A 16879-nucleotide genomic window follows, 5' to 3' on the forward strand; every position below is an offset into this window, starting at 1 on the left:
AACTCTTTCACTATGAAATATTTTGAAATTAAATACAAATCTATCAAAAAATCAAGCAGAAACTCAGACAAATTTTCTGGTGAATCAAATATAGAAATAGATTAACATCTACATCCCTAGAAATAGCAACTTATTTATTGGTGCTATATGCCAATCAAAATCAATTAGTATTATTATCTCATTTACATTTTTTATTTGTTATTTTTTAGTTCATATCAGTTACTCATACTCTATGCCTAAATCTTTTTTAAAAGGAAAAGGCAAATTTTTAATGTTAGAGAGATAAGGTAAAATAAATTATTAAATAGTAGTTTAGGAAAATAAAAAAGATACTCTGTTAAAGCTGCGAATATTCTACAGATGTTTTTATTTTGGCTACATCCCGACACAGTGAGTCTAAGAGAGAGAGATATTCAGGCAGTGTCTCTAAATGCAGTAGCTCCCAAAGCAGGGTTTTCCTATGCATTAGCCTCACAGCAGAAGCTAGAACCAGAACAGAACCCACCAAGGCATGAGTGTGGAATCAGGCTACCCAAAAGAAAGCTGGGAGTTGGTAATCTGGCAGACAGATTTTCCTCAGAACAACTGAAATGCAGCATTTATCTTTTAAACCCAACAAAGTAGTAGAAATAGAACGAAAATCTAGGCTAACAACACACATGGAGAATTCGCTCATGGCAAATTCTTGGTCCGATTTCGCAATGCTGTTTTTTTCAGAACCTTCTTGCAATGGCTCTCAAGCCATTTTATACAGTGGATACTGGGATCAAATTCACCCTAGTGCAAACAGTTGTCCTCCAGTTTAACCCTTATAAAGTCCTTACAACATAAATGGTGCTTATGGGGTGTACAGACTGTGAGACCAATTTGTTGTTAGAAGTCGATACAGGACAAGGTAGTTTAGAAGGTGCAAGCAACTTTCTCCTCAGAAGTCTGCCCCTGAAAGTAAAGGCAAATTAGTAACTGAGAAACTTGCATGTTTCAAAAAAAGATCAGGCTTACCACTAAAGAAACAGTTAACTCAAATAGACCATTGTCAAAAGAGTCAAAAGACCAGAAATGAAAATCACCACCAGATAAAATCCTGCAACTGCTGTGAAAAAAGCAAATAAATGTATTTTATGCCACTATTTACTATCCATAAAGAAATCCCTACATTAAGAAAGGGAAGTTAAAAAACAGGGGGGTTGGCGGGAGGGAGGGGGTTTTTTCTCTGAGATTAACTCTGTGTCAACTCTGGGGCCTTGAAAGACTGCCAGCTGTCCGGGCGTACATATTTTACCACTGAAGTATGCTTTGGTTTCAGAGCAGTTGAGACCCCCAAAATGATGTAATCCCCAGCGGAAGACTGACAAGCTTTGAGATATTCCAAAACACAGATGACGGACGAAATAGCAAGTAATCAGCGCAACTATATGGAATATTATCTTGCGAGAATCCAACGACACAAACCTAATGCACAGATAACAGCGCTGCTTTGAGCAAACCTGGAGTAGAACATCACAAAGATTTCTGCAAAGAAGAAATCATTCAAGAAGGACAATTATCTACATGGGTGGAGGGAAGAAAGACAGAGGGGAACATATGCCTTTCATAATTAGGGGTCTGATTATACTGTAGCCGAAAGGGATTTTTTACATTTTAAATTTGATTACATTTCAGAATGAAGCACACTAATTGGTATTTCTGCAGTCTGTTTGAAGAGAACTTCATCTACTTAGGGAGGGGGAAAAAATAACAAAAACCAGTGACCTTCCTACCATCTATGTTTAATATCTAGTTCTTTTGCCTGAAGTATTCATGGTTTCCCTTCAATTGCTGAAGCTATCTCTGGGAATAAGTGCTTTATGACTCATTGCAGTTTATCTCCAGAAAACCAGGAAAGAGATACTAGCAAAATATGCTAGAATCAAATAGATATTAAATCCAACAATCACAACTGCTACAAGGAAAAACAAATCAAACCAGTCCATCCACCACTATAAATAAGAGACTGGAAGAAATTATTTGCACAGGCAACACCCAAGATGGCACCTTAAACTCAGGATGATCGAGAGAGTTAATTGAGGAAGGGACACGTGCATTGAAAAATACAGAAAGCCCCACCCACTAGAAAATCATAGGCATGATGCCCTTCCAGTTCCTGTCTATCTGCCAGAAACACTGTGATGAGGGAGAAAATGGTAAATTGGCATGACAAATAAAAGCAAAAGTAACAAAGAATGTCTCATAAAACTTGTAAATGAGTATATATTACCACATATATATATTCTTCTTTCTCAAACACATGCCAGACAAATGCATATTTCCTAAGCCAAAGAACTGAGAAGTAACCTTCATAAACATAACTTAGGGGCCATGAACTCAAAGTAAAATATCCAGACCTTTGGACAGGGACAGTGTTGGTAAAAGGAGATGCACTTCCAATATAAGATAAACTCCCAGTATAAGAGTATTTCTGAAGAAAAATGGTTTTACAGAATGTAAAGGCAAGAAAAAGCCAAAAATGTATAATTATGAACAGAAACAAAGCAACACCCAAACTTTGTAACCTGACCTTTGTTGATGAAAGGGCAGACTGGGCACTCACTACCACCATCCTGCTGTGGTCTCTGGCAGACAAACCATAAACCAGGCAGGGATGCCTGCTCTCTAAGTACAAAACCAGCTTGGTGAAGAATGGTTCCCACAGCTCTTCCTTGGAAATGGAGGGACAGGTACTTCCTAAAGCTGGCTCAAGACACCTAACTAAACAAAATGAGTCACACCCTCAAAAAGCCCTTTCTGTGTGCCATAAAAAGGCAGACAGACAAACAGACAGACAGAGAAGGTTCCTGTTTTAAACCTGTCTTGAAGTAAGGTGACAGGAGCAAACCCAATATTCCTCACTTTCATCCCTGGTTAATACAAGTAAATGTTTTGGGGGCCCAATGTAGGATGGAGTTAACATAGAGAGTTTTAGAGAGCTAGAAAAGAATAAGCATGTCTTTGTTTAATTTTCTTTTCTTTCTTTCTTTTTTTTTTCCTTTTTAAAAATGAATTTCATAACCAGTTGTGGATGGAACTGTCCTAAGTAGCTTATTCTGGAGAACATGAGTGGGACAGTAAGAACATGGCATTTTCACCTGCAGATAGCAACTGGTCACAGAAGTCTCCTCACAATAAATGCCTGACCTGAAATTAGGAATAACAAAGACTAAGAAGATGTTCACCTACATGAATGCAGCAAAGGTACAAGACAGCCTGCAGGTGGGAGTCTGGGGAAACCAATGGCAAACTTTAGGAGAAGGTAAGCAAAAAAGCAAGTGTAACAAGGAGCTAAGGGCTGGATACATGTGGGTGATGGAGAGACAGAGACAGCTGGCTGGAAATGGGGGCAGATGAAAAAACAGATGGACAGGAAAGCATATGAGATGGATGGTGGAGGAAAAGAGCTGTGGCATGAAGCCACTGAAGAAGCTAAAAGAATATAGGCAGAAAATAGAAAATTGAATTAATTCTTGGTAAACCTCAGGACTCTTGCTGTCAAATACCTGCAAAGCCTAGGTGGTATATTTACCTGCTGGCAGACATTTGATCCATTTGGAAGACAAGGAAAACAACCTGCTACTGCATTGATCACTTCACTAGTTCAAGCAACAGACAGCTATGATGTGCAGATAAATTATTTGAATTTGCCAGTAAAATAAGTATCATTCTCTACAGTCAAAATGTTGTTTCAGCTTTCAAGAATTTTTTTTTTGCTTACTTCAGAAATTACATGGAGACCATCAAAGGAACAACAGTGAGTTCGTGAAGGCAAGTGCTCAAAAGTTAACAAATGCCAGAATTACAGTTCCTCAGCATGAACAACATTAAGATGCAGAAGCAATCAATTAGCCCATATTACTTTCTTCTGCCATTCCTTCTTAGTGCACAGGATTTTCAGGAATGTGGGCAGAGTATGGAGAAGATGACAGAAAGGTGCAAAAGAAGAAGAAACTGAGGAATTTGTTTCACTTCCTCTGACTCCCAGGTCTCACCTGCTAGGTAAGGCTATTGGAGGCATGGCTTTTTCCAAATTTTTGTTAGGCTTTTCTCTTTTGCACCCTCCAGTCTAATAAAGGTTACATAAGATATCTCCTTTAAGATAACACAAGAGTGCTTCTGCCATTTCTATATATTCTCCAATTGCTCAACATTTTAAGAGAAGAAAGTCAGAATTCTCCCTGGGATCCTGGCACATCTCTGGGGAGCCTTCTGGCACATCTCTGGGGAGCCTTCTGGCACAGACACGCTGATATTCAGTAACACCCTGGGAAAGAAGATGTCATCTAGGAAGCACAGCTTGGTGAAGCGGCAGCAGCACCTCTCTGTGGCTATAAGCAGACCCCAAAGACTGTTTTATAACTCACTCTACCTCTCTCTCTCTCTGCTATTTTTTAAGGTCTTGGTGGCTACATCAATACACATGGTGTACACAGATCTGTAGAACAAATATACACAGACAGCACCAGAAACAAAAGCCTGAAGGAGATTTGAATCAACAAGGAACATTCACACACTATATCCACACATTCCCCCCTTTAACACAAACCCAGACAAGTCAAATTCCTTATTTGTATTGTTTTTCCCTAGGTAAATTTGTCTAATTGGTTGTGACAGGCTATTGCCACCTCTCATCAGGCAACTACTTCCAGAATGTTTATTTTAATGAATAAATTGGGAAAGTAAGAGAGAATGAGACATCTGGTACTAAACTAGCATTTGACTCTTTAAAATTGTGTACGACACAAACAACATTCTGCTTTTTACATCAAACTCTCCATTAAAAAAGCTTCCTCAGTCCAATTTTACAAACATTACTTTCCTTGCCTGACAAAATGATATCTATGAAAGGGGAGGGAGGGAAAAAATCCTTAGGCTATGATCTGTGAGCTTTCCTGTCTTGACAGACCACAGTCCCAGTGTCTGCAAAAGAGAGCAGAAGGGTCACAGAAAAATGTAACTTGACCTGAACTTTAACCAGCAGAGGTGACATTTACTCAACTATAAAATTTAAAACTAAACAAGAACAAATAGGGAGTAAGGACTATAAGAGTGCCTTCTCCATGTTGATTTAAAATTCAAGACTATGAAAGATCTGCTTCTTAGTTCTTTCTTAGTAGAGCTTGAGTACACATGAAGAGATTTGTAGGAAAGTACTGATTTAATAAGGTAGAGTTGTTAAATTTCTGTAACACAGGACAATATTTGAACATTATTGAAAATGCAAATGGTAGTAGCACTACAACATTTCTAAAGAAGGTATTTAATTTTTATCTTTATTTTAATTTTTATGTGGAAGAAAGTTTCATTAGGCAAGGTTGACAATGAAAACATTTAATCCTGCTTATCCCCTTAAGTCAGAATTGATCCATAGACAACACCAAAACATTTTGATCCACCCCTTAAACTTCACCTTAGGACTGTTGCAAACACAAGGAGAAATATATGTTTTCACACCAACTTATACAAAAGCAGAACCTAACACTTAAAATATTGTGTATATGTGAAAGTATGTAAGAAAGTAAATTATCTTGACTAAAATGAGCAGTTGAACAGATGTCCAGAGCCAAAATCCACGAGTCTTCAAAATCTTGAGATGAAGAGAGGAAAGTCAGGGTATGCTGAGTGAACTGCATGGGCAAGTGATGCATGTTTAAGCCATAAATGCCTGAGCTATTTATTAAATTCTAGAAATTCTTTTAAATGTGATTTTTCTACTCCTGGTTCTTCTGTTGAGATGGTAAGATGACCAACACAGCAACAGCGTTACAAGATAAAAGATTGCTTGGCTATTGTCCATTATTCAAGAAGATTTCTTTGGTTTAACACTGTGGTATGGCAGAACTGTGTAACTCCATTTTATGCGTGCGCTTGACTCCTTCTTGAAATACTAGATTTCAACATATTGCATTATCATTAGAATATGTGGAGATTGTTAACATGACATACATAGGCTGACTGTCCAAAATTCAAAGAACAGCATTCACCTCTGATAAAACTTCATGGTTTCAAGAGAATTACCATCACCACTGAGCTGAATAAAATAACTAGAAATATCTAAAGGTGACAATTATTCCTCCTTGCCTCTGCAGAGGCAATGCTGTCTGTCCTTGGGCCATCAGATCCAGCACACATCATGCATTTAAAACAGATAGCAAATTGACAAGAATTAGAATAGAATACTTAGAAATTCTTACAAGAAAGCACTCAAATGAACCAAGGGAAAATTTCCAGTCTACAGCAAATACCTTAACATTTGTGTCTGTATACAAAAGAAAAACAACCCTAAAACAATCTCACTAGTTTTCTGTCATATGGGTGATGACTAACAAATATTTCTTTTTGTTTTGACAGTTATTTAATACTTCACAATCTTTGGTTTCCCAAGCTGGGTGTGCTCTGCAAAACAGCAAGAATTTACTCATAATTTTACAACATGACGTCAAAACTTGAAGGTTTTGACAAGGAAGTGACTTGCATGAAAAGAAGAAAAAAATTATTTAACCATGCCACATACATACAGAAGTACCTTTTAAAAAGTTGCCTAATTCTAAAGATGCTTCAGTTTTCATTTTATGCTTGAAGCAAAAATATATTTGATATTAGAAGCATCTTCTACATGCTATTGAAATTGCATGCTGAAAAAGAATATAAATCATTAATGAAAATTGCAGGGTATCAGTTTCCTGTTGCAGTTGGCTGTCTGCTGAGTTGGCAGTGAGACAGTGGCCTGCAGAGCTGCAGGCATATGTCTCATGTTAAAAAAGGAAAAAAAAGACTCCATGTTATAAACACATCAATGAAAATTACTATCCAGTTTGGAACCAACTGAGAGCAGGTGTTGAAGAGAAAATAAACAGACAACATATGAAAGGTTAAAAAAAAATCCCCAATGCTACTCGCCTTCCATTGGGATTGTCTTCTACCATAGATTTTAATGTACTTCAAGAAATCCAAACAAAATATACCTGCATGTGTAGAAAGCAACCAGATTTTCTCATGTTTAGGACCATAGATCTTTAACAGTGATATTTAAGTTATGCCTGAAATTTTTAAAACCTATAAAAAATATGCCTATGCAAATTTAGATAAAAATTAATCCAGAAAACTACTGCAATTTGTCTTTCAAACAATTCACTAGAAACCCTTCCATGTTTCCCAGCTGAAAACTAGGCCAGGAATCCACGCAAGCAAAAGCCTGCAATTGATTTTGCTCACTCATCTTCCACTTGCATTCCACAGATTTTGAACAGAAATAAGAAAACCCTTTAGAAAGGTCACAGCAGAAAGGTACTGAGGTCTTGGAGAGCTCAAGGATCCTAAGGCGAGCTGATAAAATTTAGGATACGTGCATCAGCTAAAGCAGAGCAGGTCATTGCTTCAGTGCATACCCAATTTCTCCTTGTCTTTGCAGAGATCACAAGAATCCCCATAAATCCTTCTGACTGTTGTGTAAATCAGATAAATATCTTGGGACATGTGAAGTGACCTTTTTTTGCTCAATGGCTGTGTTACCATGAAGCAAAGGATTGAAGCGTTGCAGCAGTGGCAGCATCCCAGGATTAATTAATCTGCAGGTGCCCCCTAAGCGCCCGCCTCAGCTGGCCAGACAGCAGCTTTGCTCGTGTCTCCCCAGTGCTCCTGGCAGGGTGAATGTCAGATCCACCACCAGCTGGGACTGCTGGACCACAAGTGCTTTCCCCTGGATCCTGTCCAAAACACACTGAGAAATAGAGATACCAGGAGGTCATTTTACACTGTCAGAGAGGGGTATTTTAGGTGTCTGTAAAATCAGCGGGGCAACAGGAAAAAAAGCTTCCTGAACATCCAACTTTCATTTCAGAATTGGGAAGAAAATGATATGGATTTTCTTTAGCTGCAGTATTAATGCCTGCATGGTTGCCTGATGTTTGCACAGCCACAGCACACCAGCATTTGCAGCTTCTCTCTCTATCCCAGCAGATATGTATAGACAGCTCTACACAGATCATACTCTGTGACATTTCTGGCATTTGTCTTCACTACGGAGCTGCAGGACTTGCAGGAAACAGAACAGAGATTACCCAAACAATGCAGCCTACAATCGTGCACACAGACTGACTAACCTGATGGAAAGAGGCCTTCCCATTTCAAACCAGAGTGCAAAGCTGTCCCACTAACATTAGACAAGACTATGACTCTTTACATATTCAAGGACTAGGACTAGAAGAAGCTAATCAGTATTTTTGAGAGAAGCCTATTTGGACCTTCAAAATATTTAGCTATTTGCTGTATTAAGGTATTCCCTCACCCTCTGTAACCCTTGTGAAATTTTAACATGAGCCATTTAGCTTATTGTGCTGGTTTGGACTGAGATACAGTTAATTTTCATCATAATATTTGGTATGAGTCTGGTTTGGATTTGTGCTGAAAATATGGTTGATAAGAGATGGATATTTTAGTTACTGATGAGCAGTGCTTACACAGAGTTCAAGGCCTTTTCTGCTCCTCACCTCACCCCAGCAGGAGTCTTGGGGTGCACAAGGAGCTGGGAGGGGGGCACAGCCAAGACAGCTGACCCAGCTGACCAAAGGGACATTTCAGACCATATGGAGTCATGCTCAGCATAGAGAGTTGAGGGAAGAAGAAGGACGGGAGGGCTGAGACATTTGGAAGGATAGCATTTTTCTCCCCAAGTCGTTGCTACAGATGATGGACCCTGCTTCTCTGGGGATGGCTGCCCATGGGAAGTGGTGAATGAATTCCTCGGTTCGCTTTGCTTGTGCACACGGCTTTTGCTTTGCCTATTAAACTGTCTTTATGTCAACCCACAAGTTTTCTCCCTTTTACTCTTCTGATTCTCTCCCCCATCCCATGGGGGAGGAGTGAGTGAGCAGGGGTTGCATGGGGCTGACAAGGGTTAAACCACAACACTTAGAAACCTTTGTTTTGGTAGGGAGCAGAAGCCTATTTACTAAATCTACTGGCACCAATTTCCACACACCTAGAATCATGGATCAGTTTTTAAACCTGAGTCCTCTACCCAGACATGCAGGAACGCCCCAGAAGGATCCAGCATTGCTTACACATGGCTCTTGGTTTTTTGTGCAGATAATGCAAATGCAGAGCTCCTGAAGTGTGAATGGGCAAAATGGAAGGTCTTGAGAAGGCATGCAGACAGCACAGCTCATTAAGACTTCTCTAAACATTCAAAATAAAGAACTTTTAATTTATTGAATTACGTAATCTTTGCAAACTCAGAAAGGACAATATTATTTTTTTCCTGTATTTCCCTAAATGATAGCAAGCAACAACTTGGTTGCAGATGTTTTAATTTTATTTTGGATAAATACAGCCAGTTATAGTTCCCAACATAAATACCTACACTACACAGAAACACCAGATCAACACTTTCTCTAATTTGTCTACTTGTTGCCATAATATGTTTCATTTTTTTCCAAGTCACAACTATTTTTTCCCATCAATTCTGCTGCAAAACTCACAGATTACTTAGAAATAAGCCAGTATGCAAAGAAGGGGGTGGGTTAGCCTTCCAATGGACTAGTGCAAACTTCATTAACTTTACAGAAAACACTTGTTTTCTGTCAAAGCATGGAAATTTTAAAACCATTCAGAATTCACTCTTGGATTTTATGTTTTAAACAATGGTTTATTTTTCTGTATGAATAAAAAAATCACTACCAGATACCTGAGCTATATCTCTACTGTGAAGCTGGGAATACTCTCTCCTACACAAAACAAGTGCCCCATTTAATGTAAAGGGGATACAGTATACCTTCAGCCAATTTCCTACCTACCTACCCACCCATAATATAGCCAGATTTGGGAAACTGTTGCTCCAAACCAGCAGTTAAGTAAAGACCACAACCAAATAAAAGTGTGCATGTCTGTCCTCTGAGAGAACTGGCTGTCCCTGTCTAGTAATGCAAACATTTATGGCAAAACCAGGAGTGACTTTAGGATTAATGATACTTAGGCCACACTGGCATTAGCACGTAACTTCATTAATATGAAACATCTTCCCCAAAAAAAATCATGTGCTGAGGACAAGCAGAATCAGTTGAGGAGTGTCTAATCCAATATGGCAATGCCTACACTCCACAGAATCTCGGAATCACAGAATCACAGAGTGACTTGACTTGGAAGGGACCCTCTAGTTCCAACCCCTCTGCCACGGGCAAGGAATTCTCCCCTGGCCCGTCATCTTTATTCTGTTCTTTCAAATTTAACCCAAGTCCACAAGAAAAGAGGAAGAAATAGCATCCAACCTCTCCTCTCACAACCAAAGATTCAGATCTGTCTCCAGACAAATAAAAGATAAAGAGACTTATGATTCCCAGTCCCTAGACTTTTACACAGGTCAAAAAGGGTACAGTACAGACTTCAGACAGCTTGTATTTCCTTTATGAAAGACTCTCGTCATGAAAGAACTCTGCATTTGCACTTTGGTCTTTACTTAAAGATTTCTCAATTTGTTTTTCCTCCCTGCATTATATTACACACAGAATTTAGAAAAAGCAAGAGAAAGGTCCAGAAATCCACTTTGTGATTAAAAATTCCAGCAGTTCCTGGCACAAATGAGGAATTTTATTTCTATTACACCTGTGCTCAAGAGGATGCAACTGATACGGCCCTACCAGGTGAAAGTTACTGCACATGGGCAGCACAGCCAGCTGCCTGCGCTGGGGCTGGGCTGGGGTCCTCAGAGCACACCATGGAAGGCAGATCTGCTCTACAAAGCTCCCACAGAGACTTGCAGATGAAAAAGAGAATGACACAGCTGAAAAAATAGACTTTTATTGCTTTGTGGCTCTATTAGCATTACTTTTGCAGACGTTTGCATTTGCACACAGCTCTACACAGACATTTAGAAAACTAGATGAACAGATAAGATGATAAAATAAATATGCTATTTTGCAGCATTTTTTTTTTCAAACAACTGCCAAAAAGCCCCACCCCTAAAGCTCCCAAACCTAGAATTCTGGGAAAAGCATCATTTTCCATTATGCTCTGGTCTATTCTTTTTCCCCTCCAATTTGTAACATTCTGCTGGAACCAGTGATGAAGAACATATGTTTGAGATAAATTACACCCAGGAGAAATCTTGGAACTGTTACATTCAGTTTTATTACCCAAGGCATTAGGATACTCTAGCACTACACTTATTATTTAACAATTCCATCAAACAAGACAATGCTGATGTACTTTTCTATTATTATGCATGCAAAAATTAGTATTGTATTTCTTAAAATTCAATGTGTGATTAATGCACTTAATTTTCATTTTACTTCACAGTTCCAGGATATTTTTTAATGCTTCAATGAAACAAGGTGTTACATAAATGCAGAATGCTGTTGTACAAATATTTGGGAAAACATATGTTCAGGCAACAGTAAGGTTGAGTATCCTAACATTCAACAGCCAGGAAATTGGAAGGGCTTGTGCTTCTTACACAATAAACCCTTGTGCAAGTGCTGCACCTTTAACATATTCTGCAGAGGGCTGTAACCTAGAGCGCCTTCGGGAAACCTAGTGTGTCCAATGGGACAGGCAGGCCCTGTCTCTGACAATTCCTTTCTTTGCACTGCTACAAATACTAGTCCAGTTTCACTAGGTAACACCAAATAGCACAAATATCCCCTGTGCACCTGTGGGCTGCCTCTTTTGGGGGAGGCTTGCACTAGCTCTGTGAGGTAGTCACATAACTGGAGATTTCCTATAGGCATAAACTCACGCAAGCATCAGTAAGTTTTCATTTAACAAGTATAACAGGAATAAAAGATAACTCATATAAACCTGACTAATACTTTGACTGATAATTTGATCTCAAAAGACAAGTCTTCTAAAGCTTTTAAAAGATTTTGCATTGAATTTCTCAAGTGACTCTAAGGGAACAACAAATAGAACCAAGAAAAACATGTACTTGTCAAGACTGCACAACTTCCATGCTTTGCAGAAAAGAAGAAAGCAAAAGGCTGAGGCAGCAGTTCAGAGCCACAGCTAAGATACGGGTTTTAATTTAAATTTCAATTTAAATCAACCACAGAGCCTTAGTACAGTGTTGGGCCAAAGCTAAAAACATCAGGCATCAGGTGTATCAGGAAGCAGAGCACAAAGTCCCCTCTGTTCAAAGACATGTAATCACTAATTCCTCAAAATGTAATTTAATGACTTTCTGCTTCAAGTTCCAAAATGAGTCACAAAGCTGAGAGCACCAATCCACTTCATCAATTGCAAACTGAGAGCCAGAGGAAGTTACTTGCTGAATATCATAAGAGTCTCAGTTACTTTATTAGTACTTTCTCATGTGAAGAATAACCGAAGCTATATTGTTCTAGTTCTCTGTGGTGTTCAGTCCACACAGTGAATGCAGCCATGGCTCATAGAAAATACACTATATAATCATGAAATTGAGGACTGTGTTACAATGCACACAGGAGTCAAATGATGGTTACCTGGGAAAATTATTTACTGGCATTTCTCAACTTTGAAGTGCTTGGATTTGCAGCCTATGTATTATTATTTCTGTGTGCCTTTTTTTACAGGCAACAGTAAATTTTGCTGTCTCTTGCTATAACTAAAGCTGTCCAATCATGGATTGCCAGCAGGGTTTGAAACTTCACCCTGGAGGCGAGGAATGAGCCAGCAGGCAGTGTCTCTCAAATCCACCCATCAAATCCACCCAATAACTGGCACAGTTTTATCTCCTGATCCAACCCTTAACATTCTTCCTATTATTTACCTTGATGGACAGGTGAAAATAAAAGACCATGAGCATTTTACTTTGTTCTGATCGTGAATGAATAATTCTAAGCATTGAAATTTATTTTAGTCTAATTAAATTTTGTGCCCCTTAAGAACAAAAAAAAAGGTTTTCTTGTTTCTGACTTAAAAGTAAAATGAGGGCAGAACGCTGCAGGTCTGGAACATGATGTGTTCAGACTCGTGGCTGTTGCTAACTTGCAGAGCTGTGTTGACTTTGTGAAAATATGCCAACCTGCATCTGCTAAAAGGAATAGTCAGTTTGTAGTTCATAGGTGTTCTCCTGGTAGCAGAATATGTCTTGGCACTATATCTATGACTGTACCAAAAGGAGAAACTGTCACTGCTCTCTATTCCCTGACTTTCAGCCCTGCTACAAAGAGTCCTGCTGTACCTTTGAAGGAAAGCTTGTGGATGGTCCTTCAGTTCTGACTTGCTTTGCCCCTCAAGTAGCAGGCAAGCTACCTAAGGTTCAGAGGGCAGCAGGCTGTAGAACACAGGCCTGGCAAAACAGAGGTCAAGGAGGAGTAGGTCCAAGGCTGGCCAAGCTTTAAGTCTTCCCAATTCAACTGGAATGTACTGGAAATACAGCAAATTGCAAATTCAGCAAATTCCACTAGCACTGACAAAGCAAACGGTTGGATAAATAAAGGCTTGAAAACTACCTATGGAGTATTCCTAGAAATTTCATGTAATACTTCGCTGCCAACACGATGTTTATTTCTGGTTATGACAATAGATGCTATTTTCCTTTGCCCTCTCCCATGAATAGCTCAAAATAAATAAGATGTAAAACAAAAAATGCTGAAGAACTAAAAAAGTATCAAGGAATAAGTAGGCAAAAAGTATGCAATACTGTCACCTACTTGTGCAGATTGCACAGACATGGTTGTGCTTACAGAAATACAAGGATGCAAAGACTCTGGCTTTGTGTTAGGCAATTCATTTCATCACATAATAATGATGGGCTTGGTCTAAAACTACCTGTACTGGGTTTCTCTTCAGCTTCTCTTTGGTACATGGCTGACGTTTCAGAGACTTAAAATCTTCACATACTTACATTAAGCACAATGAAGACAAACTGACAAAACTGTGATCTAAAGCTTTGATTATCAGAGAAACAGAAAAATACGAAAACAGAGATTTAGAAATTACTGCATCCCATTCACTAGAAGACACCACTGAAGTTGTGAGGGAAGCACCATTTGGTGGACAAGATGTGCAGTACTTATTGAAAAACAGGAAGGCAAAAGCCTACAAGAAGCCTGGAACACTGTGGGCACTGTGGCCAGGAGGATCAAAATAACACCACAGTGCAAATATGACAGAGTGACTCCATTCCCACCCCAAGTCTTTTAACTGTTACAGTATTTTACACTCAAAGCACCAGCAGACCAGTGAGACCACACCTGTATTTTGAATTAGAAGTGTCCACAGGGAATAGTACCAGAATAACCAACAGCAGCATTATTCCACTGCCCTTGAGACTCCCCACTTAGGCCAATTCTTGGCCAATGCTTTCAACTGTAAGCTCCTCTCAACATCTTGATTTATGTTCATATGCTCCCCACCTCAAAGATGACCTGGTCAATGACCTACTCAATATTACTAAATACTGAGAAAACTGATAGCAGAAAGTGAGATCCCTTCTTCCATGCTAGGCCACCCCTGAGCCACAGCTCATTCATTTAAAATTAAGTTTTTAACAATTATTTTTTTCTAAAATGTGATACCAGCAACAAGAGGTTAGGGCTTTCCTATTCTATGAGTGCTCATGTAAAAAAAAAGGCTTAGCATGGTATTTTTAAAGGCTAATGTTCATGTTGTTTCAGCAAAAAGCTCAATGTTGGTTTTAGACACATTTCTTCTTTTACGCCAGACAAGCCAGCTCCTCGTATTCACAAAGCAACTGTGGTTCACTGAACATGTTTCCAGGATTAATTCTGACTTCCCAGGGTCAACTTTAGACCAATCAATGAAAGAAATTGTGGAAAAGATTACCTTATGAAAACACACAAACTTAGCAAACCTTTAACAAAAAGAACAACTTGTAGAGCTTTCATCAGACTCAGCACTCTTCAAGGACAGCCTGTCAGCATTTGGCATACATGAACACAGGAGATGGAACAAATCTACAGGAAATCCTTGTGCTTACTCATGTACTCTTAGCACCACAGACAAGTCAAGCCATTTTTAAACACTTCTCCCAGTTCACACGTTCCCAGACATCCAATTTCTCACCACACAAGCACAATCTTACCTGTAATTTTCTTCAACAGAGGAGATGGCTCTGGCTCATCACAAATTGCCTTGACAAGGGCCCTTTTCACCTCTTCTTCAGCTGTGTCGAGCTCTTTTCCACATTTGATTTCTCCAACCACAGAATATATGTATACCAGCAAAACAAGGAAGTCCTCACAGGCATAATCATCTTTTGTCCTTTCATTGTAAGACTTGATCATTGGCAATAACTGGTTCAAAACACTGGGCATTTCTGACTCGCCAATAGTCTGAAAAACAGAAGGAAGGTTGTGTCACATTGCCTCCATAATGCTTGTATGTTTGGACCAGACATACTCCTGTGGCACATCATTTAATATTCACATTCTCAGTAGTCAGTAGATGGTGATGTGATTTATTTGCTGCTCAGACAGCAAATTTATTAATTGTCTACAGTTTTTTTCTTAGGGATTCATGACAGCAGCATTTTAGCACTTGAAAAGCCTTATTATTAGATCTTTAAGTAGCAGTATGATGAGAGGATGAGAGCACCCATCCTTGTGGTATGGGTAGAAATGGTACAAAGCACAAGGTCAAACACTTCCTCTAAATTTTAGGCTTCATCCTCAGGTCTGATTCTGTACATGAGCAAGGGGTTCAAAGCCCAGATTCCACTGACTTGCTGAGATCCACATCATGCAACACCAGGGCTGACATTTAGATGCATTGTGCAGGTCTCTGCCACTCAGAACAGACCAGTGATTAATTGTACCATCAAACTGCCACCCTCACTGCCCACAAACACCTGTGGATGAAATGTCTGCGTGCTAATTTTCTGCTTTGGCTTAGCTGGGAACTCAGCAGCAGGATCAGGTGAGAGGTGGGAACACTGCAAGGCAAACAGGAGGAACACTGCTCTTGTATGTGGAGGGAGGTGTGGGAGGAAAGAAGAACAGTCTTCATCTCCTGTGGTAGCAATTGCTCAGGTCCATCCAGGAGGTCTCCTGCAACACCAGTACCCTGCCCCTTGCCTTGTGATCACCTACACGATCCCCCTGTGAAAACCCGTGGGTCAGTTCATAGTGTACAGTGAAACATCAAATCTCTTGTAATCCGAGGAGTTAAGTTTGCAGATATTTATTCTTGGTTGTTACTACAGTAACTTCACACAGACTACTCATGGTAAATAGGCACCACAGCCAACAATAAACCCTTTAAATTGATTCATAAAAAGTAAATAAAATACAAATCAAACATACTAGGAAGAGACACAAGTTTTTACAACAGCAAAACCATGCAATGGCTTTAGGAACACAGAAAATGAAAGCTTTATCTCCTGGTGTACTCCACACAAGACTGCAGGGGGTCTGGTTGTGCTTTTAGTTGTTCTTTGTCAGTCTCAGGAACACTAACAAGCATCTCACAAACTGTCCTTTTTATACCTACAGTGATCCACTACAGATCATAATCATTAAGAAAGCATGAATTATTTAAGCTCCAAGAAACTTTTTTCCAGGCTGTGCTGCAAGAAACTACACTTCTGTGGACTTTTGTACCCCACCCTGCTCTTGACATACAAGTTTTGCCATGGACCCATCTTTCCTGGGACTTCAGTGTGGTCAGATGTTATGTTTCCATTTGAATACATACCTTGGAGAAGAATTTTCTAACTATCCACTAAGCCTAACAGTAAGTGCAACTGCAGACTTGAAGCAGTAAATTACAAAGCTGCAGCGGTCAAAAGCATGTGGGAGCCAAGAAGGAACACTGTGAAATCCAGGAGGTGTTGGCACCCTCAGTGTTTGGGCAGGGAGTACTAAATCACATACACAGTGAGTCCAAGCACTGCTCCACCCAGGAAGCAAATCTG

General features: G+C 39.5%; 1 protein-coding gene across 1 annotated transcript in view; it reads right to left on the reverse strand.

Moving 5' to 3' along the window:
• Nucleotides 1-16879, reverse strand: part of SCFD2 (sec1 family domain containing 2) — a 184140-nt gene that overhangs the window by 90573 nt on the left and 76688 nt on the right. The window contains exon 5 of the mRNA XM_068186699.1: nucleotides 15050-15299. Within this exon, the coding sequence (XP_068042800.1) occupies nucleotides 15050-15299 (250 nt within the window). The remainder of the gene's footprint in view (nucleotides 1-15049; nucleotides 15300-16879) is intronic.

The sequence above is a fragment of the Anomalospiza imberbis genome, chromosome 4 (genome assembly GCF_031753505.1).
Source record: "Anomalospiza imberbis isolate Cuckoo-Finch-1a 21T00152 chromosome 4, ASM3175350v1, whole genome shotgun sequence".
Classification (NCBI taxonomy): domain Eukaryota; kingdom Metazoa; phylum Chordata; class Aves; order Passeriformes; family Viduidae; genus Anomalospiza; species Anomalospiza imberbis.